The 27,000-nt window shown below is 49.6% G+C and overlaps 1 protein-coding gene across 1 annotated transcript in view; it reads left to right on the plus strand.

Moving 5' to 3' along the window:
- TIE1 (tyrosine kinase with immunoglobulin like and EGF like domains 1) overlaps positions 1 to 27,000 on the plus strand; it is a 242,227-nt gene that overhangs the window by 138,754 nt on the left and 76,473 nt on the right. Inside the window, exons 9-12 of the mRNA XM_086952186.1 lie at positions 63 to 207; positions 3,592 to 3,750; positions 15,933 to 16,070; positions 18,105 to 18,395. Coding sequence (XP_086808312.1) covers positions 63 to 207; positions 3,592 to 3,750; positions 15,933 to 16,070; positions 18,105 to 18,395 — 733 coding nt within the window. The remainder of the gene's footprint in view (positions 1 to 62; positions 208 to 3,591; positions 3,751 to 15,932; positions 16,071 to 18,104; positions 18,396 to 27,000) is intronic.

Here is a 27,000-nt window from a genome sequence, read left to right on the forward strand (position 1 = left end):
TGCACAATAAAGTTTTTTTTTTTAAAAAAGAATCAATTTCCCTTCTGATGTTCTCTCCCCAGGCGAGCAAAGCCATCATGGAGACCAACAAAACCACCTCGGAGTTCTTGCTGCCACCGCTGCGTGAGTCCGACAGTGGGTTCTGGGAGTGTCGCGTGTCTACGAGTGGGGGACAGGACAGCAGGAGGTTTCAAGTGAACGTAAAAGGTGAGGACATCAGCTGGCAGCAGGTGGTCCATCATCAGATGTGGGGAGGGGGTGGCAGAAAGAGGGGGGAACATCCATTACGACGCGGTATTTACACCGCACTACCATTACAACGGTGGTTTTACAACGCAAGTCGTTACCACGACTTGTGCTGGAGGGCGCTCTACGCTAAGGAATAGTAGATTTACTATTCCAACACCTTCCCTACTGTACGTAGGCTGGTGTTGGAATAGTAAATCTTACTATTCCTAAGTCCAGCACTTTACAGCGCAAGTCGTGGTAACGACTTGCGTTGTAAAACCAGTGTTGTAATGGTAGTGCGGTGTAAACACCGCGTTGTATTGACATACAACCGAAGGAGGTCCCTTGTGCGTGAGAGGGACCTGCACAGCAGGAGGCTTTACACATGCATAAGGAATGAGTGGGAGGGCAGAAGGAGGCTTCACACATGCATAAGGCCTGGGTGGGAGGGCAGAAGGAGGCTTCACACATGCATAAGGACTGGGTGGGAGGGCAGAAGGAGGCTTCAGACATGCATAAGGACTGGGTGGGAGGGTAGAAAGAGGCTACACACATGCATAAGGACTGGGTGGGAGGGCAGAAGGAGGCTTCACACATGCATAAGGACTGGGTGGGAGGGCAGAAAGAGGCTACACACATGCATAAGGACTGGGTGGGAGGGCAGAAGGAGGCTTCACACATGCATAAGGACTGGGTGGGAGGGCAGAAAGAGGCTACACACATGCATAAGGACTGGGTGGGAGGGCTGAAGGAGGCTTCACACATGCATAAGGACCGGTGCGAGGGCTGAAGCAGGACTCATTTGCATGAGAGGGATAAGCACATCAGAAGGTGCCACTGATATGCCAAGGAAATGTGGGAAGGAGGCCAGAAAGAGATCCCGTTTGCATGAGAGTGAGCTGAACATCAACATGTTTCACATGTACATAACAACTAGGGGAAATGGAGATCCCATGTGCATGAGCGTGAGCAGGACATCAGGAGGTTTCACGCATGCATAGTTTGTAGATTTATATAGCGCAGCTTATAATCCGTGAGGGTGTCCTGGCGCTGTCCATGGGTACAGGGAGATTAGGGTATTTGGCCAGAGGAACAGTATGTTGAGCCAATGCCAAGACTCAAACCCAGATCCCCAGCTCCCGAGTTGGCAGCTCTGGCCGCTGCGCTGCATCTTCTCCCTTGCAAAAGCACAGGAGGGGACAGAAGGACTTCCAATGTTCATGAGAGGGACCTGGGCATCAGGAGGTTTAACACATGCATAAGAACTGGGTGAGAGGGCATTAAGAGGTTTCATTTGCATGATAGGTACCAGCACATCAGAAGCTGCCACTGGTATGCTAAGGAACATGGGGAGGAGGGCAGAAAGAGACCCATTTTGAATGAAAGTGAGCAGGACATATGGACTTGTCACATATGCATAAGAACTGGGAGGTGAAGGTTTTGAAGGAGCCCCTATGTGCATATGTGCATGAGCAGGGGCATAACATCAGGAGGTTTCACATATGCATAAGAACAGGGCGGAACAGAAGGAGGACCCATGTTCATGAGAGCGACCAAGATCAGGTATGCATCAGGGGTATAGCTTTTATTGGTGCAACAGGTGCAATGGCTCCGGGCCCATTGGCCTGAGGGGCCCACTGAACCCTAGGTATTGCTATATGTCACAGTTCAAACAGTGACCAGGGGGCTATTTACTTTCTTGCACTGTGGCCCTAGTGGGTGTGTGTATTCTTTTCTATAGATGGGTCTTGTGAGTTGTTACTACAGGTGCTATCTTGTGAGCTTCACTGTCCCTTCATGGCCCGAGCTGTGGTTTGGTCGTGTATTGTTGCTGTAGCTGATTGCATTGTGTGCTTTGCTGTTCCCTCTTGACTGGAGCTACGGATGGGTGTTGTGAGTTGTTACTATAGTTTATGTCATTGTGAGCTTTGCTGTCCCCTCTTCAGTGGAGCTATGGATGGGCTTCATGAGTTGTTACTATAGTTGATGTCATTGGGTGCATTGCTATCCCCTCTTCAGTGGAGCTATGGATGGGTGTCATGAGTTGTTACTACAGTTAATGGCATTGGGTGCTTAGTTGTCCCCTCTTCAGTGGAGCTACGGATGGGTGTCATGAGTTGTTACTATATTTAAAGTCATTGGGTGCTTTGTTGTCCCCTCTTCAGTGGAACTACGGATGGGTGTCATGAGTTTTTACTATATTTAAAGTCATTGGGTGCTTTGTTGTCCCCTCTTCAGTGGAGCTACGGATGGGTGTCATGAGTTGTTACTATATTTAAAGTCATTGGGTGCTTTGTTGTCCCCTCTTCAGTGGAGCTACGGATGGGTGTCATGAATTGTTACTATAGTTAATGTCATTGAGTGCATTGCTGTCCCCTCTTCAGTGGAGATGCGGATGAGTGTCATGAGCTACGGATGGGTGTCATGAATTGTTACCATAGTTAATGTTATTGGGTGCTTTGATGTCCCCTCATGACCCAAACTGTGGTTGGTCCTCTGTTGTTACTGTAGTTGATGTCTTTGGGTGCTTTGTTGTCCCCTCGTGGCCTGAGTTGTGGGTGGGTCTTGTGTTGTTACTTTAGTTGATGTCATTGGATGCTTTGTTGTCCCCTCATGACCGAGCTGTGGGTGGCTTTTGGGGTGTTACTATAGTTGATGTCATTGTGTGCTTTGCCGTTCCCTCTTAAGTTCAGCTATGGATGGATGCTGTGAGTTGTTACCATAGTTAATGTCATTGTGTGCTTTGCTGTCCCCTCATGACACGAGCTGTGGATTGGTCCTGTGTTGTGATGCCATTGTGTGTTTTGCTGTTCCCTCTTCAGTTAAGCTATGGACGGGTGTCATGAGTTGAGACTATAGTTAATGTCATTAGGTGCTTAGTTGTGGGTGGGTCTTGTGGTGTTACTGTAGTTGTGTACTTTATTGTCTCCCTTTGACCCAAGCTGTGGATTGTATCATGAGTTGTTACAATAGTTGATATCAATGTGTGTTTTGCTGTCCCTTCATGCTCAAGCTGGGGATGCGTCTTGTAAGTTTTCGCTTTAGTTGTTGTCATTTTCTGCTTTGCTTCCTCCTCCTGCCTAAAGCTGAGAGAACAAACAAGGTCTGTTTTTATCCCTTTGTGTTTGGGGCTGGTGTTGTATGCTTTCTGTTGTGACCATGGTTTATTCCATTGCATGCTGATATGTACTGCAGAAGTGAACTGTAACACTATTTGCTTTCATCACACTTGTTGCATGTGCCTCTTGGCAAGTTGCTGATTGTGTGTAGTGGATTACAGGCAAGGAGAGTGGTGAGGTCGTTGGAGGTGGTGGTGAGACTGCTGAAGGACACTCAACCAGTGATCTGCCTCTTTTTCCGCAGTGCCTCCGACGCCTCTGTCTCCGCCCACCCTCCTGCTGAGGCAGAGCCGGCAGCTGGTGGTGTCCCCCATGGATCGCTACTCTGGCCACGGTCCCATCACTTCCGTCAAGCTGCTCTACAAGCCAAGGGACAACGGCGCGTCATGGTCATCAATCGTGTGTGAGCCAACAACAAGTTTATTTGTTTAATCCTGTGTCAACTCTCTGGTATGAAATGGAAGTGATGCTTTCAGGTCATTGGTCAAAAAAATCACTATCAGATTATTCTTTTGAAACCATTGGTCACAGTAATCGCTTTTAGAGCATATCTTTCACAGTAAACACTGCCATTTTGTTCCTCTCAGATTAACAGTCACTGTGATCAGTTTCAGAGTTTCCTTTCAGATCATTGGTCACTGTAATCACTTTCAGATTATTCCTTTCAGATCATTGGTCACTGTAATCACTTTCAGATTATTCCTTTCAGATCATTGGTCACTGTAATCACTTTCAGATTATTCATTTCAGATCATTGGTCACTGTAATCACTTTCAGATTATTCATTTCAGATCATTGGTCACTGTAATCACTTTCAGATTATTCCTTTCACTTTCAGATTATTCCTTTCAGATCATTGGTCTCTGTAATCACTTTCAGATTATTCCTTTCAGACCATTGGTCACTGTAATCACTTTCAGATTATTCCTTTCAGATCATTGGTCTCTGTAATCACTTTCAGATTATTCCTTTCAGATCATTTGTCACTGTAATCACTTTCAGATTATTCCTTTCAGATCATTGGTCACTGTAATCACTTTCAGATTATACCTTTCAGATCATTGGTCACTGTTATCGCTTTCCGATTATCTATTCAGACTCTCTTGCATTATATTAGGGGCTGTGTAAAGTTGCAAAAGTTTTCTTCTGCATTTTTAGAAGTTGTTTTTCAAAACCTACAAATCTTTTTGAAGGGTATGCAGGTTACAAAGTTTCAAAAATAAATCCTCTAGAAATATTATGGGTCAGCAGGATCTGCAGGAATAGACTGCAGCAAAACTCAATATTAGTGGGAGAATTCTGTAGCAAAAAGTTTTTCTGTGGGAGATCTCTTCATCAAAAACTTATTTTTTTCAGTACTTTGAATCTATCGGCAAACATTTGCGGACCTGGCTAACTTTTCTCCAATGACATTTGTCAACACAGCAAAGGCTTGCAGGAAAACCTTCCGCTTAGCCCATTTCTGTTTGTACTATAAATTACAAGAACAAAAAGTTTTATATGGCGCAGGCGATTTAAGGATTGGGCTGTAGCCCTCTTCAGATACCTTTCTTGACTCCAGAGTGATCTAAATATCAGCTTTGATAAAAGTCAAATTGTGATATGTAGGCCAAGGAATTAGTGAGGGCAAAGGTTTATTAAAATGAGATTGCTCTGATTAACAGCCTTACAGTTTACATATTCAATCCCATTCAAAGCTAACTTGGTACTTTGCAATGAATGACAAGGCAGATGCCTTAAGCATTTTCAGTGATGCTATCACTTGTCTCAATCTAAGCTTGGTGGCTGTCTTTATGCCGGTTAGTGTTTGCCTGTGATGCCACTGTCGTACCCATTCTGACCGACGGGGCTGAGATCTGGTAATGCTGGACGGTGCTGGTTACTTCCTTTGAAGCCTTCTACCCCATAGATGTTGTTAGGTTGGTGCTTGGGGTGCTTGCGGTAGGCTGTCTGTCTGTAGTGATTTCTATTTTAGGCTGGCTTGAGCTTCTATCATGTACTTGTCCTTATTACTGGACCTATATTTCATGTTTCAATAAATAGATTGAATGGTTTGCCCTAACAAACGACCTGGAAAATGCCAGTGAAGGGTCGTGACGTCCAGATCAATAGTGAAGAGCATAGGGGCCGATTCACAGAACTAATCTGAGACAAAATCCTAAATTTACTACTTTTGGTATTTACAGAAGGCATTTAGCAGTAGTAAAGTTAAATATTTTGTCTTAAGTTAGTATTGTGTCTTAAATTAGTATCTTGTCTTAAATTAGGATTTTGTCTTAAGGTAGGATTTTGTCTAAAGTTAGTATTTTGTCTTATGTTAGGATTTTGTCTTAGGTTAGTATTTTGTCTAAAGACCAAAACATAAGAAAAAAAATACTAACCTAAGACAAAATCCTAACTTAAGGACAAATCCTAACTTAAGACGAAATACTAACTTTACTACTACTAAATGCCTTCTGTGAATACCAAAAGTAGTAAGTTTAGGATTTTGTTCTGTGAATCAGCCCCATAGATCATAGGATGCCCCCTGGCAAGGACTAAAATGCCTGCTTGTGATCACAAAGCTGTTCAGGTCAGGGCTTGTGCCGTTGCCCTTTTTTTTAAGACAACTGGTGTTTGGATTCTATAGTCCACCAGTTAATTATGTGAGCATATCCTTCTGAGCTGTTTCCATGTCCAGGCGTAAGAATAACGCTGTTCAATGGTTATCCTCTGGGATAAAGATATCTACTGGCTCAAAGTGGTACCTTACGCTTGTCAACAGATGTTGATATTCATTATTTGCAGACTTCTTTCAAGCCCTAGGCTCTGCTTCAATTCAGCAGGACAACAGGTACCTGTTAGTTTCTTGTGTTTCTCACCATGTGCACTGAGGGGCGGAGGGCAAAGGTCTCTGCTCACAGACTCTGAAGATCCCCCAAGGGAGCATGTTTTATCATCAACTTTAATAAAATAAAAAAAACTGCTTGGGTTTTTGACACACGTGAGCCCCAGTGACCAACAGACTTGTGTGCACCTGTCCTTTTGACCCCAAGATATCTCATTGCAGGAAATCCCCCTAGACTCAATCCCCAATCAGTGGGTCTCCCTCTGCAATGAAATCTCTTCTTTGGCAATTCCTCTCCATACTCTCTTTACCTTGTTTTTCTTTTTGCTAAATCTACACTTCTTGCACCTTTACCCCTCTTCCAGGTAGGGCGCCATCACAGTGGGGAGGGCAGGATACAGTGATTCAATACCACGACCTGTTCGTTTTTCTGGGAGGTTCTCGCAGTAGGACCTGTTATTTTATTTCTATTTTTTGGAGGGTCTGTTATCACCCACAATTCATCCTCACTCTTTATTTTATTATTATCTCCCACCTGAGTGATTCATGCTTTCACGCTGAAGCGTAGTGCAGGGGTGCATTACCCAGCAGCGCACAATGCGCAAGCAATGCTGCGAACCCCAAAATCAGAACGCAAAGACTGTTTCAACAATGAACACGCGCCTCTCGCACTTGAAGTTGGAAGGGAGCTGAGGTGATTCCGGTCTATAAGAAGGGTGACCATTCGTCCAATTATAGGCCTATCAGCCTTATTGATAGCGCCCAAAAGGTGTTTGCCCCAGCACTTCTTATGAAGATCCAGGCGCGGATAAGCGATTTTAGCAACCTGTCCCATTTCCAAGAAAGGTTTAGACAGAAAACTAGCACAATCAGCCAAGTCTTCCGCTTCTTTCTATTGGCCTGGCAGATGGTTATCGGACAGGGAAGACTATATGTGGCTTTTATTGACTTACGGTCTGCCTTTGACCTTATTCCTAGACACAAGCTTTGGTGCACCTTAAAGGAGATGGGCCTCCCCCTTGAGGTCGCAACGTTAATTATTCACTTTCATGAGGCCAATTACGCAAGGGTACGCTGGAGTAGCCAAGGCCAATTGACAGCCCCAATCAAAGTCAGGGCTGTGTGTCCAACAGGGCTGTGTGTTGGCTCCCACTCTGTTTCACTCTTCAAAAGTTGAGTTTTCTAGTATTTCACTGATATTCCTGCTGATGCCCCAACTCTGGGGGAGCCAAGGTGACAACCTTGTTTTTTTTTAAAGAGTTTTATGTAGCACAAACCTGACCCAAATCTGGTATCAGAGCGCTTTACATAACACCAGTTGCAATACATGAGGACACATTCATTTTTGGGAGGCGCGGGGAGATTACGCGATTTTCCCAGAATCACAGGATGTTCATCGTCATTGCCGAGATTTGAACCCAGTTCCCCAGATTTTGAGGTCGAGCGCCCCTAGCCGTTAGGCCAACTCCTCTCCTTCTTGTTTGCTGATGATGCGTTAATAGTCTCAAAAATCCCAAGAGCTGCTTTTAGACCACTTTGAGGCTTTCTTTGCAATGAGAGACCTAGAGGTTAATACCTCGAAGCCCAAACTTTAATGTTGAACCCCCAAAAATCATTCAAAGGCAGGTTAACACTGGGTGGGAATCCCTTGGAGAGAGTGAGTACCTTCGATTATCTGGGGATCACTGTCGCAGAGGACTTGTCCCGGAAGCGCCATGTATGGAAGCGAACTCTCGAGCACATACAGATTATTGGGGTTCAAATTAAAGAGCATAGGACCTCGCACAGCAAACCAGTAGCAGCCCCACTTCACATATATGACCATCAGGCAGCGGGTTCGGCATTGTATGGTGCGGAACTCTGGGGTTTTGAAAAACTGGACAGCCTTCTTAGCACAGAGAACAAATTTTTGAGAGCCTTATGCTCACTTCCTTAGAGTCCGCCTCTCCACCTACTAAGGCTGGACGTGGGCATAACCTCTATTGTTGAGAAAGACATGTTACTCCCCCTACTGTTTTGGCTGTGTTTAAAAACAACCCCAGAGCTGCTCCCATATTCTGCTGCCTTTGCTGAAGGGAAGATGATGATGGACTAGAATTCTGAGGTTTTATAATATAGCCTTATAGCCCACCGTAGAGGGCTATACCGGCTATTAAAGACCCTCTCCAGCGTTAAAGGCCCCGAGCCGAAGGCGAGGGCCTTTAACAAGGGAGAGGGACTTTAATAGCGGTATAGCCCAAATACGAAGGGCTATAAGGCTATTAGAACATTCTGTCACTAGAATGTTTTAACAAAAAAAACAAAGCCTTTTGGGAGCGTGAGGGGAATGGAATCCCCTCAGGTTCCCTGAAGCCTTTGTTCGCAGCCAGAGCTGTGAACAAAGAAACATTGGAATGTTGGAGCTCCAGGCTTATACCAGCCATTAAAAGCCCGCAGCACTTCATTGTTTTCAATGGAGCTCCCAACATTCCAATGTTCTAATGTTTATTTTCTTTAAAGTTAACAATATGTTGTTTTATGACATGGAAGGAATGTAGTGTTGCAGTAGTCCTGGGCCGTGCCAAACGCACAGGGGCGGCTTGGTATGGTCTGGCGGACAGCAAGACGTAGGTAATAAATGGGCAGAGAGGGGAGGAGCCAAGATGGCGACCTGAACGGACGTGCCGAGTCCCGGCTCCGCGAGCCTGCACGTCCAACACTGACATCCTGCCTTCTATCCTGACTTTTGACCGCAGCGGAGCGATGCTGCGGCCGCGCTGAATCCGCCCGTGGGCTTCCGAGGTCCCTGCGTGCCGTATTGCCGGAGATATCGTCGCACTGACTAGACGACCGCCGAAGCCTTGGCTCTGAGCCCCGTTTGCCTCCTATCAGCCGGTAGTCGCTGGCCCGGCAACAGCCTGCTGAACTCTATGTGCGATCACCCACGCCGCCGTTACGGGGGGAGTCTGATGGAACTTTAACACCCGAGTGCCTCGCTCCGTGCGAGGGACTCGTTGTGCAGACGTTTCTCCGCTGTTGACGACTCCCCTGGGTGGCATTGTGACTACTCGAAGCCGCTCCATCCTGTTGGTCACCCCTGTGATTGCTTTTATCTAGTGGCGGAGCGGCAATGACATCCCCCGTGCGGCGCTCCAGGGCCGTGTGCTGTGTCCGCGACGGCGACTCGGATTGCGGTTCCTTGATACCGCGCTTGCCCCCTTCTACATGTACGCATCCCGGGGAGGACGCAATGGCGGCTGCCTGCCCCGAGATGGCGAGGGCTATCCTGAGCTGCAACTATGCCACCCGGCCCAATGGCGAACTGGAGACTACACTTAGTACACCATCCCCTGCTGTGGAGCTGGAGTGCCTGCAATCGAAGCCGACGTACGGGACCGTTCTGGCCGCCCTTGCTGAGCTCCGCCGTGACTGGCGTGCCTTCTTTGTTGAGATGGGTGAGCGGCTCGACGATGTCCTTCTCTCGGGTCGGGGGAGACCGACCAACTATCAGGACTGTATTGGCTTGCCCCTGTCAGTTTCTGTGGGGGACACCAGGATGCAGAGTGCGTGCGGGGAGGTGTTGCCTTTCCCTATCTGCCGTGATGCTTTTAAACGACAGTCCAACAGCTTCAGTGGCGCTACAATGTTTCCCCTTTTGTCTGGATTTGAAACTTTGTCTACGGAGAGGTTAGTGCTTCAAACTTTGCCTTTGCTGACATCGGTTCCCTTTGAACCTGCAGCCTCGCAGGAATTTTGTTCCAGGCGGTGGATTGGATATCGATTTCTGTGTTTTGGGTTACTTATCCTATTCGCCTGCAGCTTGGCAAGTGACTGGAGGCGCCCATTTTGTCTCTGCCTCCTTCTTCTTCACCAGTGGCGGCCATTTTGTCCTCCTGCTTTGTCTGGACCGGACCTCCCTCGGTGGCCATGTTTGAGGAGACGGTCGAGATCTGGCCAGAGCTGAGGGGACCTTTCTCAGTGCTTTTTATACAATGGCTGGTGGGGCCTTGACTCGGACTGTTTTTCTGATACATCCATTGGAACTGCATGTGCCTGATGTGCCCAATTGCCTGAGTCGTGCTGGTTCTCTCTCCTTGCTTATGTTCCCCTGAACTGCCTACTTTTGCGCTGACTTTCTCTATTTGGCTGGCGGAGGCCTGAACTGGGACGCTTTCCTGGCGCCTCTGTATGCGCTAATTGCAACGGTCCTTATCCATTTCTGGCTGCAATTTATGTGTCCGATTTTTTTGGTCCTGTTTAACGGGGTGGATGTTTTTGCGGGCTGGGGGTCCGGGGGTAAGTGTTGCTGAGGGTGGTCTCGGACTTTGTGCTTGATCGGCTGGCGGGGACGATGTATCTGATTTTTGTCCCTTCCTAACGAGGTGGATGTATTTGCGGGCTGGGGGTCCGGGGATAACTGTTACTGATGGTGGTCTCGAATTTGTTTCTGTTCGGCTGGGGGGGACTCGAGTTGGGGCACTATCTGGATATACGCAGGGGCTCTATTTGGGATATCCCTCCTCATTAGTGGCAATGACTTTTGTATTCGCCCTGACATAGTTGATGTGTTGTGGATCTTGTGCGGGTAGTGGAATCCGGGACTCAGAAATTATGGCCCTCCTCCGGGGTTAAGTATTTCGTGGGAGTTTTAGATTAGATTTCTCTTTTCTTACTCCCTATATCTAAGGTGTCATTATATCTTTTCTTTCTTTCTTTTTCTTACTCCCTATTCTATATTTCGGGTTTATGGGGCGACAGACGCGCTGCTGGGGGGGATGGGCCGTAGCCTTCGCATGCGTGTAGGGTGGGGGTTGAGGGATGGGTTTTTCGTTTCCTTTCTGTTCCTATGGTGCCTTGTTTTTTCATTTTAATTTATTTCCTCCTTCTTCTATCTTGGGTCCGTGTCGATGTTACTGGCGGGCGGGTGGCGGTAGATAACTGTTAGGACCTTGGGTCTAATATCCTTGTTGCATACTTTCTGGCCGCCATGCCGCCTGGGGGGGGGTTTGTCATCTGAGATGCTGGGCTGTGTATGCCTCTGTCGATATCGCTATCTCACGTCTACATGGACCCTGTTCTTTCCTTTTCGTTTATATTTCTATTTTTATTAAAACGAAATAGTTGGACTTTACTAGTTGCTATAAAAACTTTAAAATTAACCTTCATTACTCCTGAGGCGCGATAGCACGTGATCTACAGTGTAACTGCTGGCTGCTTGCTAATTGATATTGCTGTGCTGTTGCGTCACCGTACTGCATGCACCTGTGCTCAACAGTATTTGTGGCCGGCCTGAGGGTTGTAGGCCACTATTTGTACTTTTCTGGATGCACTAATAAAGGTTTTCAAAAATTAAAATAAATAAATAAATAAATAAATGGGCAGAGAGGCGGGAATGGTTAGGCTGTAAAGTAACCACCACTAAAGTGTCTGCGTGGTTTTGTATTTAGGCTCCGCCTGGAACCTTTACATCTACATTACAAAATGCTTTTACATGTTAAGAAAGTACACCTTTTTTGAATTTTGGACAGATTGAATCATATTTTTATATTATGTTTGTTGCATGATACACATGTCAAACATGTTCATGCCGCACCTCGTGCACAGATTCTTAGACCCAAGCCAGACCCGCGGCTCCCTTCTCGCTCGGCTCATCCTATTTGTCTTCGGGCTCTCCTCTCTAGGTGAGTCCTGCTTAGGACCCGGGACCCTCAGCCAATTGATAAACTGATTTGTAAAAAGCGAGGATTGGAGGCATGGAGTCCTCTCCATATGCATTAAGTTGACAAATCTACCATCAAAGCTTCTCGTTGCTGAGACGAAGTAGTGAGTGCAGTGTAAATACATGGAGAATAGTGAGCCTAGGGCAAGGACTCCAGGCTGCGGTATCGTATATGAACCAGGGAGAACTACCAGCCCCTGGTGGGACGGGCAGGGGCATACGTTCAGCTGAGATATTTATGGTGTGACACCCTTCCAATGCATTCTTGGTTTGGTAGTAGGGTCTAGGACCTTGAGTCAGGTGTGCTGTGACTGTTTCAGTTTTTCTTGTTATTCTCATTTCCCTAAGAGGTTTTAACTTGTTAATTTTTTAAATCAGGATATTAAATATGTATAGTGAGCGATGTATTTAGTAATTCTGCACCCACAGAAGTACTCCTTGAGTGGGTGCAAAGGCACTACTTTTGGAGTTCACAACCACTAGCAGTAGGAGGCTTGCAAGCTGCACTCACGTTTCCAGGCACACTACTGGAGATCAAGCACCTGAATGGTGTTGGGACAAAGGTTTGCAAATACCCCAAACAATGGCGGTCCCAATGGGGCCAGCTCATCTTTGGATGAGCTGGCCCCTCTACGGAAGGTGAGAGATAGATCTAGAGGAGCTAATGCCTGGTTCACTGACGATCTTGGACAGTATAAGCTCCGCTGTAAACAGGCGGAGCGTACCTGGAGGGGAGGGTATAAGGAGCTGGATAGGGAGCGTATAAAGTGGCCCTGCAGGAATATAAGGCCCAGCTAAGGAGCGCAAAAGCAAGGTTCCTGGAAGATACCTTGGCTAAGGCTCCTAATAAATCGCAGACCCTGTTCAAGTTGGTCAATAATCTAACCAACCCGTCCTGTACTGTACCAGCCATCCCGGCCTCTCAGGAATTATGTGATTCTTTGGCCCTCGCGTTCGAGGAGAAAAGTAGGACCATTTTGAATGGGCTCATGGTGCCTGGGCAGTCTGTAATGTCTTCTTCTTCTCCCTCGGATCTCCCCCGCTATTCGGGACCCGAATGGGATGACCACAAGGAAGAGTCCTCTCAGCTGTTCTGTTTTCCTACTCCCTCGCTGGAGGAGTTTTGCGCCCTGGCCAATGGCGTGTCCTCGGGCTCACCGCTTGACCCAATGCCACACAAGATTTGGAAGATATTCCAAGATGAGCTGTTTCCCCCGCTCCATTCCATCTGCTGCCAGTCGCTGATCACAGCATCAGTCCCAGACAGTTGGAGGCTGGCACTAGTAACACCATTGCTAAAAAAGGCTTCTCTGGACCCTCTATGCTCGGCCAATTATAGGCCCATCTCGCTCTTACCATTTGCGATAAAAATTATTGAGAAGTGGGTCACAAGAGCTTTGTCCACCTTCCTGGAAACCAACTCCTGCCTGGATGCAGCACAATTTGGCTTCAGACCGGCCCATGGCACCGAGACCGCATTGGTTACCGTGTTGGACGATCTACGATCGCGTGTCGACAGGGGTAAGTCAGCATTTTTTGTGCTGCTTGACCTGTCGGCCGTGTTCGACAAGGTGGACCCTGCGGTTCTATTGGGTCGCCTTCGGAGCGTGGGAGTAACGGGCCTGGCTTTAAGATGGTTACCATCTTATCTCTACAACAGACAGCAAGCTGAGGCGCTACCACCATTTTGATCAGCCACACAACAGGTGAATCAAGGTGTCCCCCAGGGATCAGCGGTCAGTCCGATTCTTTTCAATTTATATCTTCGACCCCTGGTAGATCTGATTAAGTCATTTGGCATATCAGTCATCAATTATGCCGATGACACTCAACTGATTTTCTCATTTGATGGTACTGAGATAGTCTCGAGGGACACCTTTCACCGCTGCATGTCGGCCACAGCAGAATGGCTGCGAGTTAACTCACTTCAATTTAATGGGTCAAAAACGGAGGTACTCCACTGCTCCCTAGACTGACTCTCCCGCGCGCTACCGAATGACTTCTGGCCAACTTCCTTTCTGTGCACGGTGGAGGCTGCAGAGTCGGCCCGCAATTTGGGAGTTCTGTTTGAGCCTAACCTACAACTTGACGCCTCTGTAAATAAGACCGCGGCGACCTGTATGGGCCTGCTTCGTGCCCTACGTAAGATCTTGCCATTATTTCCTCTGGGAGCCAGAGCAGAGGTAGTGCGTAGTTCCATTCTCAGTAGGTTAGACTACTGCAACGCATTACTTCTGGGAGCCCCTAAGACCTTGATCCTAAAGCTGCAGAGGATTCAAAATATGGCTGCTAAACTGGCCCTCTCTCGTCCACGCTCTGCTTCTTCTTCTGCAGCACTAGCTGATCTTCATTGGCTACCTGTCCAGCAGAGGATTGCCTTTAAGGCTTTATGCCTTGTTTTCAGGGCTCTGCACGGACTAGGACCGATACCACTTCAAAATCTTTTCTCTTGGTATCAAGCTGCCAGACTTCTGAGATCTTCCTCCGCGTTCCTGGTGAGGATTCCTAGGATTAACAGAGTGAGAATGGGCGGCCGTGCTTTTAGTTTCACGGCCGCAATGTTATGGAACACCCTTCCTCTGGCACTGAGGAGTAGACAAGATCTGACCTCCTTCAAAAGGGATCTTAAGACCTACCTGTTTCCAAGAGCAATGTAAACTTCACCTCGCCTGACGGTTAGACATGGTCTCAGCGTCAGGATACCCTTTGGGTGACAGCTGTGCTTAATAAGTATAAATACTACTACTACTACTAATTCAGGTCGCATTCCACCCATCGGTGTTTGCCCACTCTACAAAGAGGCCCACCTAATCCCAACCAGTGCTTACCTGACCCTCGAGGAGTGACCCTGAGGCTTTTTACTTGGGACACTTGAGATTCACATCTCCCGGATCTTACTGGCTACGCTATGCCCCTAAGCAAGGGGGATGGCTGTCAGCACAGAGCCAGACTGCAGTGGCTGGTGCTGGAGGGGTCTGGGGAGGGAACCAGGACTCACCGAGCACAATACTGAAGCACATACAGTCAACTGCATACCTAGGGTTAGAGCTGAGCGCTCCAAGCAGACTCTAGTGACCTCAGCCCTCTCCTCTACTTATTTCAGACAGTGATTTTTGGCAGAAAGGCAGATTAGAGGCTGAAATCAATGAAGCCTTGGCAAATGTCACTGGGGTGCAGTGAATCTGTCAGCAGCAGCATTGCCTCCCTTTGTTTCATCACATTTCACGGGTCTCGATTCTCCCATTACTGTGTGATATTAGTGATGCTACATTTTAGATGATGCCAAGAAATTCATTATATTCGTTTTCATCTGTTTTAAGGCTAACATAAACTCTTCTTAGCCACAGAGAGAGGCTGTGGCACAGACAGCAACAGTGCAAACCCTTTCTTGGACACAGAACATGTACCTCACGTGCAAGAGGGGTGCAGGATTGCCTAACGCCCACAACGAGGGGCGTGACTATCATTAGCGCAGCAGGTGCAGAGGCACTGGGACATCTCTCCTCTTCTACTCAACAGTGGTACATTTTCCTGTTTACCCACTGTTTCCAAGTATACTCAGGGAGAACCCCTATCCCTTACGCTCTCTCACAACATAGCTTGACGCATGATAGTGGTGCACATGGGCAGTGCCAGCGCATGACGTGGGCAGCATGAGTGGCAGATGTGGGCAGTAGCATCTCTGGAACGACTGTGACCACCTGTGCTTATCATGAGCACTGCCAGTGAGAGCTCCGCATCAGACCCTGGGTGCATGAAACACCCTTAAATCACAGAAGCACTACTGATTTGGGAATGAATGACAAATAAAACTGAACCTAAATCTTCGGAGTTCTGGTTTGAAGCTTTCTGTGTGGGAGTTGTCCCTTTTGAGTTTTGAATTGAGCTTCAGTCCAGGTAAATCTGTACTTTGAAGACACATATCCCTTGAGTTTGTACCTCCCTGTGCTCACTTTGGTCTGTGTGTCTTGTTTTATGCATCCTGTGCCCTCTTGTGTGTTTGTGTGTTATGTGGACTTCAGCTCTAACCCTGTCTTTGGTTAAAAAATTCTCCTTTTAGTTGACAACAATGAAAACATCACCCTGATGAACCTGAAACCGAAGACTTCCTACCTGGTGCAAGTGCAGCTGACGCGGCCCGGCCACGGGGGCGAGGGCCCTCGCGGACCCCTGGCGGTCATGGAGACAGATTGTCAAGGTATGGGCCAGAAGGAGAGAGGAAGTAAGCTCTGGTTCCACCCCTCAGAAGCAGGTGCTGTGGAGTAAAGTGACCCTGCGTGCTAGTCCCACCTTTACTGAGTGCAGGAGGCCAGGACTCTAGAATGATCCCTCTGGTTCTGAATGAGTGACTGTGCCTGAGTACGGATTATGGTGGCCATGGGTTGACCTCTACGACCATGGACTGCTTCCACTGGTTCTTGGATCATTATCTCAATCAATCAATCATTTGTAAAGCGCACTACATACCAGCGAGGGTCTCAAGGCACTGGGGAGAAAGGGGGGGAGCTACTGATCAAACAGCCAGGTCTTGAGTATCCTCCTGAAGGTCAGCAGGTCTTGGGTCAGTCGTAGGCTCAGTGGGAGGGTGTTCCATGTCTTGGCAGTGAGGTGGGAGAAGGATCTGCTGCTGGTGGTTGTTCTTCGGATGCGGAGGACGGTGGCGAGTGAGAGGTCGGTGGAGCGTACCTGGAGGTTGGGGATGTAGAAGGAGAGCCGTCTGTTGAGGTAGACTGGGCCGGTCTTGTGGAGTGCTTTGTGTTCGTGGATGAGGAGCTTGAAGGATATCCTCTTGTTGACGGGGAGCCAGTGCAGGTTTCTATAGTGGGGGGTGATTTGGCTGTGTCGTAGTATGTCGAGGATCAGTCGTGCCAAGGCGTTTTGGATGCAGTCGTTTGATGAGCTTGGTCGGGGCTCCCGCGTAGAGGGCGTTTTCATTGTCGAGTCTGATGCTGACGAGGGCCTCGGTCTTTCTTGTATCTGTCGGGATCCATTTGTAGATCTTGCGGAGCATTCGGAGGGTGTTGAAGCAGGTGGAGTAGATGGCGTTGACTTGCTTGGTCATTGAGAGCATGAAGTCGAGGATGATTTCCAGGTTATGAGCATGGAAGGTGGGTGCAGGGCTGCCCCCTGTGCCGTCGGCCACCAGGAGTCATCCCAGGCTGAAGGGTTGGAGCCGAGGATGAGGACCTCCGTCTTGTTCGAGTTCAGTTTCAGACGGCTGATCTTCATCCTATGGGCGATGGCCTTTATTCCTTTGTGGAGGTTGGCTTTGGCGGTGATAGGGTCCTTGTTGAGGGAGAGGATCAGTTGAGTGTCGTCGGCGTAGGAGATTATGTTGAGGTCATGCTGTCGGGCAGCGTGTGCGAGCGGGGCCATGTTAATGTTGAACAGTGTCGGGCTGAGGGAGAATCCCTGGGGTATGCCGCAGATGATCTCGGAGGCTTTGGAACGGAATGTGGGAGGCGGACGCTCTGGGTTCTGCCGGAGAGGAAGGAGGTGGTCCAATCCAGAGCCTTGTCTTGGATCCCTGTGGTGTGGAGGCGTGCGTGTAGTGTACAGTGGCAGACGGTGTCAAAGGCAGCAGAGAGGTCTAGGAGTATGAGTGCTGCGTTCTCGCCGTTGTCCAGCTGGGTCCTGATGTCGTCGGTGGCGGTGATGAGGGCAGTCTCAGTGCAGTGGTTGCTGCGGAACCCTGGCTGGGAATGGTCCAGGATTCTGTTTTCTTCGAGGTATCGGGTTAACTGTCTGTTGATGATTTTCTCGACGACCTTGGCCAGTAAGGGGAGCAGAGAGATGGGCCGGACGTTCTTGAGGTCTCTTGGGTCTGCCTTAGGTTTTCTGAGTGGGGTGTGGATCTCAGTATGTTTCCAGCTCTTTGGGAAGGACGCGGTCTTGAGGGAGAGATCGATGACGTTGTGCAGGTGTTCAGATTCTTTACCAGTGGTGCTCCGTTATAATCGAGCACTAGATATTGGATTCCACTTTTCTTGGTTGATGTCTGTGACTGTTTACTGGTATTAATGTTTTTGGTTAGAACCCTTGACTGTGTAGTTGGTTATCACCCCCATAAATAGGCGCATGCTGCTTCCACCTGTTATATCCTCACCAGACTGAGAGCTAGTTATTGAAAGGGTAACCAGACCTTTCAACATCCCTCACAGTCAGCATTGTTGTGCCATGTGTGTGCAAGCACAACCCTCTGAGCCATGTACTGATGTATGTCTTTATGCAGAACCCACTGTGAAGCCGGAGATTGAGGGGTACTCGGTTGAGGGCCGGAACACGCTACATGTCACCTGGCGCCTCCCCCATAGCACCTCAAATAGCAACGGCTTCATCGTCCGCCTCTTCCATCCTGAGAAGGTGCTGATCCGAGAGGAGAAGGTGTCGTCCATGTACGTGCTCTCTGCCTTCATCCGGGATCTGGACTTCAACAAGGAGTACAGCCTGGACGTCCTGGTGTATCACTGCACCAGCCAGGGACCCCCTTCAGACCCGCTGAAGGTCAAAATCAGCAGTAAAGGTAAGGCACGAAACATGTCGATGGTCCAAGGTCCAGTGCCTGCACGAATCTACGCAACAGGTATAGAAATGCAATGTATATATACATATCCTGAATACAGAGCTGGTGTGAGGAAATTTGTGTGTAGTAACAGTAGCAGCAGAGCAGGCATTAACTGAACAGGAAGGATCCTCACTGCAGAAGCAGACAAGACATCCAGTGTGCAGATTGAAGAGACTGTCCTTATGTGCAAACTGCAGTTACAGTCCAAACATCCAGTGTTCAGAATGCAGAGATATTCATACATCCAGTATGCAGGGATAGTCCTTATGTGCAGTGTACACACTGCAGGAACAGTGCATACATCCAGTTTGCAGAATGCAGGGACAGTCCTTATGTGCAGTGTACACACTGCAGGAACAGTGCATACATCCAGTTTGCAGAATGCAGGGACAGTCCTTATGTGCAGTGTACACACTGCAGGAACAGTGCATACATCCAGTTTGCAGAATGCAGGGACAGTCCTTATGTGCAGTGTACACACTGCAGGAACAGTGCATACATCCAGTGTGCAGAATGCAGAGACAGGCCATACATCCAGTGTGCAGAATGCAGGGACAGTCCTTATGTGCAGTGTACACACTGCAGAGACAGTCCATATATCCAGTGTGCAGAATGCAGGGACAGTCCCACGTGCAGTGTGTACACTGCAGGAACAGTGCATACACCCAGTGTGCAGAATGCAGGGACAGCCCTTATGTGCAGTGTACACACTGCAGGAACAGTGCATACATCCAGTGTGCAGAATGCAGAGACAGTGCATACATCCAGTTTGCAGAATGCAGGGACAGACCTTATGTGCAGTGTACACACTGCAGGAACAGTGGATACATCCAGAGTGCAGAATGCAGGGACAGCCCTTATGTGCAGTGTACACACTGCAGGAACAGTGGATACATCCAGAGTGCAGAATGCAGGGACAGCCCTTATGTGCAGTGTGCACACTGCAGTGAAAATCAATACATCCAGTGTGCAAACTGCAGTGCCAGTCCATGCACCCAATGTGCAGAATGCAGTGACAGTCAATACATTCAATGTGCGCACTGCAGGGACAGTCCATACATTGGGAATTTTATATGTATTTTTTCTCCATATGTCCAAGCAGCAGATCACAAAAATCAAATTAACCACAGTGTATTGACAATACATTTGGTAGAGTTAATAAGTCTTTCCTCTTTTTATAAACTTTTAAACTTACCAATTAAGACGTAAATGGTGTTTGTGGGCTTACGAGGGAGGGGTGCTATCTATATTCTATGATGCTGGATCGGATGGTTTACACAGGTCGGTTGGTGATTTATGTTAATAGTAGTAACTGGTGACAGAACACCCACCTATGCGGGGTGTTCCGTCTGCACCTGAAACTGTGTTGTGGGTAGTTGTAAGCTGTGAATACATTGAGGTTAGCAATACAATCAGAAACACTACGGGGAATATGTACAATGAAGTGGCGGAGTGTGTGATTAGCCTCCTTCGCTTAACGACGCGCTCAGCCACTTTGGAAACACAAGGCTGCACCATATTTGCAAGAATGTGGTGCAGCCTTGTGTTTCCCCCTACAATGACGCTAAGTTTAGCAACTTAGCGCCAACGCAGGCACCCTTGCACCAGAGTGAAAGGGTGTCTGTGTGCGGGGGAGGATTGTTTATGTGTAGGAAGGTGTCCCTTCCTGCACATAAACAAATCCTGCACGAGGCAGCACACATGGAAAAAGCAAAAACACGAGAAATAATGCATTTTTCCTCGTTTCGCCAACTTAAGACCAGGTTTTCCCTGATCTTAATTTTGGCACTCCCTCCTATGTACGCCACCCTTGTTCATCAGGGGCAGTGTCAAAATGAATGGGTGTTGTGATGAAACACCCACGCAACACCCACGCAACACCCCTTTCACGCTAACCATAGCCTTATTTACAAGGCAGCATTAGGCCATGTTAAGTGGCGTAACGCTGCCTCGTAAATAAGGCTAAGCCCCTATCGCCACCACAACGTCAGAAAAAGTGATATTGTGGTGGCAATAAGGGCTTGCACATATGCCACTATATTATCTAACATTAACAGGAGCACATGCATAGGAGTTGCATGCACTAAAACTCTTCGGACCCGATTCACAGAATGAATTTAAGACTCAATCCTAAACTTACTACTTTTGGTATTCACAGAAGTTAGGATTTTGTCTTAAGTTTGTCTTAAGATAGACTTAAGACAGACTTAAGATAAAATCCTAACTTCTGTGAATACCAAAAGTAGTAAGTTTAGGATTGAGTCTTAAGTTCATTCTGTGAATCGGGCCCTTAATGCATGCTGGCATGAACAATTCGAAAGATGCAGTCCATTCCAACCCCATATCATGTCTGACTCTGAACCACGATGAAATTAAGCATTCATTCCTAATGGCACAGAAAGCCTTAAGAGTCCTCCCTGAGGCCCACCTTTCTCATGTTAAACAACACACAGCCCTTGGGTGGTACAGTTCTCTTCCACTTCGACTCAAACATTCTCCCCATCGGCCTGTCCCGCCCCAGGCTATTTTGTTCAAGTAGCTTTGTTAATCCTGCCCCGGCCACTCCAAACATTACGCCCCAAACAGAGCCCTATTCCTGGCAATGAATTAAAGCACACTGCCCTGGTGAATGGCTCAAGGGCGACAGAGGCGTCGCCAGCCAATTGATGTGCACTGCTCACTAGTCCAGATTCCAGGCTGCAACCCCTCCCCCTACCTAAAAAACCCAGACTTAGCTAACTTTGTCACAGAGAAGGGGGCGCTAGAGGGCGCACTGCGGAATAGCCGCACTGTCGTGAGGCTCCCGCTGCCCGGAGCTATTATCCGCCTAGGTATCCTGATTACCATCGCTGCGCCCTGAACTGACCCCACGGATCGGTTGGGATATCAGCTGTCCACCCACGGTCCAACTCCTGAGCCATTCGAAGGTTGCTGGCCGAAGATACGAGGGTCCCAAGTTCCTCCGACTCGCGCTCTGGAAGTCTGATGCCCTCTTGCCCGGCGTCACTGTTCATGCCAGTCCGGGGCTCTGCACGTGGGGAGTAGGCCTAGCTCCGCCCTTTTCCGTCAGGTTCGTTCGCTGGCCGGGCGAGACGCTTGGCTCTTCCCAATTGTCGGACCTATCTCTCGGCTCTCCCATCTGCCTGTCCAGATACCATCGCCCACGGAGGCGCAACGGATTTTCTACTTGGATTCTGAGGGTTCGCCCCCTTGGGCTGGGATCGAAGACGGCCATTACTTGTCGTTGGGAGTGGCGGGGCTTGTTGGCCTGCTCGTGCCCCCGCGATTCGAGCTGCTTTCTGCTTGGCCGGGTCCCTTGTTCGACCTGTATCCTGACTCCCATTTGCCTCGTTCCCCTACTGTACCACCGTCATGGGGAAGCCGGACACTAAACAGTCTAAATTGTCCTTTGACTCTGGAGGGGCCAGGTGTGGGGCGCGTTTGCTCCAGGAAGCTGGGCCTTCGCGGTCCCCCCCCCCAAATGTCGCTGAGAGTGTCCCGCACCCACCTCCACCGGACTTCGCCCAAATGATGCAGGAGATGAGGCAGGGGTTCGCCACTATAGTGGACAAAGTGGACAAGATATCGTCGCGCATGGATGCAGTCGTTCAGAAATTGGACGTGCATGAGGAGCGCCTGACGGCGGCAGAACAGCGCATTTCGGACCATGATGACACGGCGGCCACCCATACCACCCAACTGGCGAGAATGGACAATATCTTGCGTGTCATTGCCGCCAAGAACGAAGAGTTGGAAGCGAGGAGTAGGCGCAACAACGTGCGCATTGTAGGTGTGCCGGAGTCCACGAATGTGGGCAAAATGGAGACTTATGTGGAGAGGCTACTGGTGGGCGCCATTGGGACGGAAGTTTTCTCGTCCCAGTTCATCGTCGAGAGGGCGCATCGGACATTGGGACCTCGTCCGGTCTCTGGGGCTACACCGCGTCCCATCATTGCGCGCCTTCTGAATTATCGTGATCGAGACGCTGCTCTTCAGGCTGCCCGCACTAACAGGGCACTCTCCTTTGAAGGGGTGTCTTTCACCATGTACCCCGACTTCACGCCGATGGTGCAGGACCAGCGTCGGAAGTTCTTGGGGGTGAAAAGGAAGCTTCGGGACCTTCAAGTGGACTACGCTTTGCTTTATCCGGCTAAACTTAGAGTGACGCATCAGGCTAAACAACATTTTTTCACCAACCCACAGCATGCTGAGGACTTTGCGAAGCGCCTTCAGCGCGAGCGAGCTGCTGCGGATCGGGGTGACGATCGAGACCCGGAGGGTGAACATTCGGCGGCTGAGGAGGAGGTCGCCTGATTCTGGTGACTTCGGACTTTGTCTCTCTTCTTCCCGGTTTTTGGAGTATTGTGGACGTATTTTTTTTTGCATTGAGACCTGCTGGCTTCCTTCTCAGTGATTGAGGCCTAGCTATTGTCCGTTTTTGATTTTTTGCTGATGCGTGGGTCGTGTTTGTATTGTGATGAATGAGTGCGTTTTGCTATTTTTGTGGGGTTGGGGTGGCACCGCAGGATGGTGATGTGTGATGTCGCGCTCTGGGCACCCACCCCCCCGCGCTGCGCCTGGGGCCGCCTGATACTCGTTGGTGCGGACACTGGCGTGGCGTGAGGGAGTGGCGTCGTGCACCTCTGGAAGGTTCCCCGGAGGGTGTGCCCCATGTTTACCTTTTGTTTGGATTCTAGTCCTCTGTTGGTTGACTGGAAGTGTGTTGGGGGATAGGGGGGGGGGTGTGCGTGGCCTGATAGTTGGGGTGGTGTCAGGTGGGTGGATGGGGTGGGGATGAAGCTGTCCATGTCTGTTTGCCTGGGATTTTTGGGTTGCTTTGAGAGCTGCTACTGTTGTTTGAGTGCATGGAAGTGTCGTGGCGCCCGCTATCCAGGCTGTTCCACTTTCCTATCTGACGGGTTTGGTTCTGGGTTCCGTGCTCCCGTCCATTTTGGGCCCGAGGGCGACGGCCGCCATTTTAGGCTGCCACGTGACGGGGCGCACTCTGCGAGCATGGCACGTGTGCGAGTTGTGGGCCGCGTGGGATGGCTTCGCGGCGCGCAGTCTGTCCTGAGTGCTTGCTGCATGGATGGGTCGGTTGGGGGGGAGTTGTTGTGTTCTTGTTTGATTGTTTCGGAGATGACTGGGAAATATGTGGAGTGTATGTTGTGGTCTGTCCGTGCCCTGGGGCGTGGACCCGTCGCTGGCTGTTGCTGGTAGTTGGATGCCCTGTATTTGGTTATTGGGTCCCGCGGGGCCCTGACTCTGTGTGATATCGACTGCTGTTGTAGATCTGATTTCGATTTTGTCCTGGAATGTACGGGGCCTTAATGATGCCAGGAAGTGTCGCAGTGTGATCCAGTATTTGGACAGGCATGCTATTCATGTTGCTTTTCTCCAGGAGACGCATCTGCGCCCCGCTCCCTCCCCCACTTTCGGCGGGAGGTGGGCTGCGGCCAGGGGGTTTGCCTCATATTCTTCTTATGCTCGTGGGGTTGTCATCCTTGTTAAAAGGTTGCTTGCATTTCAGGAACTTGGATCCCTGGGGGACCCTGAGGGGCGCTATGTGCTGTTGTGGGGACGGCTTGGGCAGAACACTATACTGTTTGTTAATTGCTATGCTCCCAATGTTGATACGCCAATCTTTTTTGTCACTCTGTGGGGTCATGTCCTAGCAGTGGATGCTACTCACATTGTGTGGGGGGGTGATTTTAATTTTGCATTTCAGGCCCAGTTGGACAGGTCGGAGGGTAGCCCTCAGTACAATGTACAGGCTAGGGATGTGCTGCGGGGGATAGTGGAGGAGGCTGGGATGGTTGACAGCTGGAGGTACACCCACCCTGCCACTAGGGAGGGCACTCATTACACCACACATGCTCGCTCATGGGCAAGACTGGACTATGTGTTTCTCTCTAGAGGATTGATGTCTGGCCTAAGGGGAGCTACACATTTGGCTCGAACGTATTCAGATCACTGTCCGGTGAAGGTTGGTTTATCCGTCCCCGGGTTACATAGGCCGCGTCCGCCTTGGCGTTTGTTTCCGACTGCTTTGCTTGACCCCGTGTTCAAGGAGGAACTCGGTGCGGAGGTGGAGGCGTTCTTCCCTAGAAACAAGGGCTCTGTGGAAAGCATTGAGGTCATTTGGGAGGCATTCAAGGTTACGATCCGGGGTGTCACTATTTCTAAAAGTTGTGGAGTACTCCGTTTGATTGTTCGGACCATCGAGAGTTTGGAGGCTGATTTGCGAGACTTGGAGCGCAGGATGCAGGTGGATTCGGACCCCGCTCTTTTGGCCCAGTTCCGCACTAAGCTCTCCGAGTACGAGGAGGAGGCTGCTCGAGAGGCTAAGCATAGGGGGAAATACTGGACGGCGAGGCGATACTGCGAGGGGGAGCGACCCGGTAAGGTCCTCGCTGCCCTTATTAGACATCCTAGGCATGGGTCGGACGTGTTGGAATTGGTGTCTCCGGATGGCACTCGATGTCGAGACACTTCGGAGATTCAGCGCACTTTTATTGATCACTATGCACACCTTTACACAACACAGCAGACGGGCGAGACTCGATACGGTGGCTTCCTCGATGAGTTGGCGCTTTGTTGGCTATCGGATGGTCATCGGGAGTTCTTAGGCAGGCCCCTAGAGGTGGAGGAGATCAGGAATGCCATCATGTCTCTTTCTAATGGGAAGGCCGCCGGGCTGGATGGCCTTCCTGCTGAATTTTATAAATGTTATGTTGACATCATGGCCCCTGTGCTCCGTGAGGTGTTTGAGGAGTCTCTGGAGGAGGGACGCCTACCGGGCTCCATGCGGGAGGTCGCCATCATGTCGCTGCTCAAGCCGGGTAAGGATCCACTGGATGTGGGCTCCTACAGGCCCCTCTCTTTGCTCAATTGTGATGTTAAAATTCTCGCGAAGGTCTTGGCGGTGAGATTGCCGAACTCATGCCCGTTATCGTGTTGCCTGATCAGTCGGGCTTTGTGCCCGGCCGCGCTACCTCTCATAATCTTCGCACTTTGTTTTCGCTTGTGTCGACCATTGATCCCACTGTTCCGGTTGCCGCTATCTTTCTTGATGCCACTAAGGCGTTTGACTCTGTAGAGTGGGGCTACCTTATTGATGTTCTTTGTCGGATGGGTTTCCCCAGGATTTTCATCTCTTGGGTTAAGCTTTTATATACTGATCCGATGGCGAGGGTAGTAGTGAATGGGGTGCTGTCCCCCTCGTTCCCTCTCACGAGAGGGACCCGACAGGGCTGCCCCCTCTCACCCCTCTTGTTTGCTATCGCCATTGAGCCGCTAGCCTGTAGGATTCGTCAGTTCCATCAGCAGAGTGCCTTTAATTGTCTTCAGCGGCAGGTCGGCATTTCTTTATACGCCAATGATGTCACACTCTATGTCAAGGACCCTGAGAACAACCTTAATTCGCTCCTGCGGGAGCTGGTCGCTTTTGGAGGTGTCTCCGGGGTTCATATCAACTGGCGGAAATCTCAACTTTTCCCCCTCACAGCTGCGGTGGCCAGGTTTCCCCTTGACTACCCTCTGGAATGGTGTGACTCGGAGTTGCGATATCTTGGTATTGTCATATCCTTGGACAGGGGAGACGCGGTTCGGCTCAATTATGGTGTGGCCATTACTAAACTGGCGGATGATGTCACCAGGTGGATGTCTTTGCCTCTCTCCATGGCCGGCAGGGCGTCTCTTATCAAGATGGTAGTCCTGCCCCGCTTTCTTTATCTCTTTCAAAACCTCCCGTATCATCCTGGTGCTTATTTCTTTCGTAGACTTCGTTCCGAGCTTCTGCGACTGTTCTGGGGGGGCAAGCAGCCACGGGTGGCCTGGACTACCCTTACGTTGCCTTATGCTGATGGCGGTTTCGACGTCCCTGACTTTGAACTTTATTATCTCAGCGCTCAGGCGCATTATGCCTATCATTGGATGCGCCCGCGCCGTTCATGCCCCAGATTGCTGCTGAGCATTGGGTCGCCCACCCGCTCCCACTGGAGGGGATGGTTTTGGGCAAGGTGTCAGATGTGGAAACGCCTCGCACGACGGTGACGTGCACAGTGGATGCTTGGAAGCGGATGGCTCATTTGCTAGGAGTTTCCTTTCTCTACTCGCCGGCCTTGCCTCTGTCTTATCATCCGGACTTGTCGCTGTTGTTGGAGACGGGGTTCCAGCGAATGTGCAAGCGGCTGGGTATCCTTACGTGGGGCGACTTGTTTCATGAAGGTGCCTTCCGTACGCAGGCTCATTTCTTCGGTTCGTCTACTTGCTCCCCTCTAGACCTGTTCTACTTTGTCCGCCTGCGGCAGGGCATGCGTGCTCTGCTACCAGACTACCCTTCGGAGCCTGGGGTTACCCTCCCCCTCCACGTGCTGCTGGTTTCAGATGGGCGACACCTGGTGTCGAAGTTATACGGGGCTATTCGCCGACAGCGATTGGTCCCGACCAATCGGGTGCGCGAGCAGTGTGTTGCCGAATTGGGTGCTCCTATTACAGACGAGCAGTGGAAATATTGTTGCGGTCTCACGGCCAATGTCTCTTCTAGTTGTCGCCTTAAAAT

Source organism: Lissotriton vulgaris, chromosome 1_1, assembly GCF_964263255.1.
Source record: "Lissotriton vulgaris chromosome 1_1, aLisVul1.2, whole genome shotgun sequence".
In the NCBI taxonomy this organism is placed as follows: domain Eukaryota; kingdom Metazoa; phylum Chordata; class Amphibia; order Caudata; family Salamandridae; genus Lissotriton; species Lissotriton vulgaris.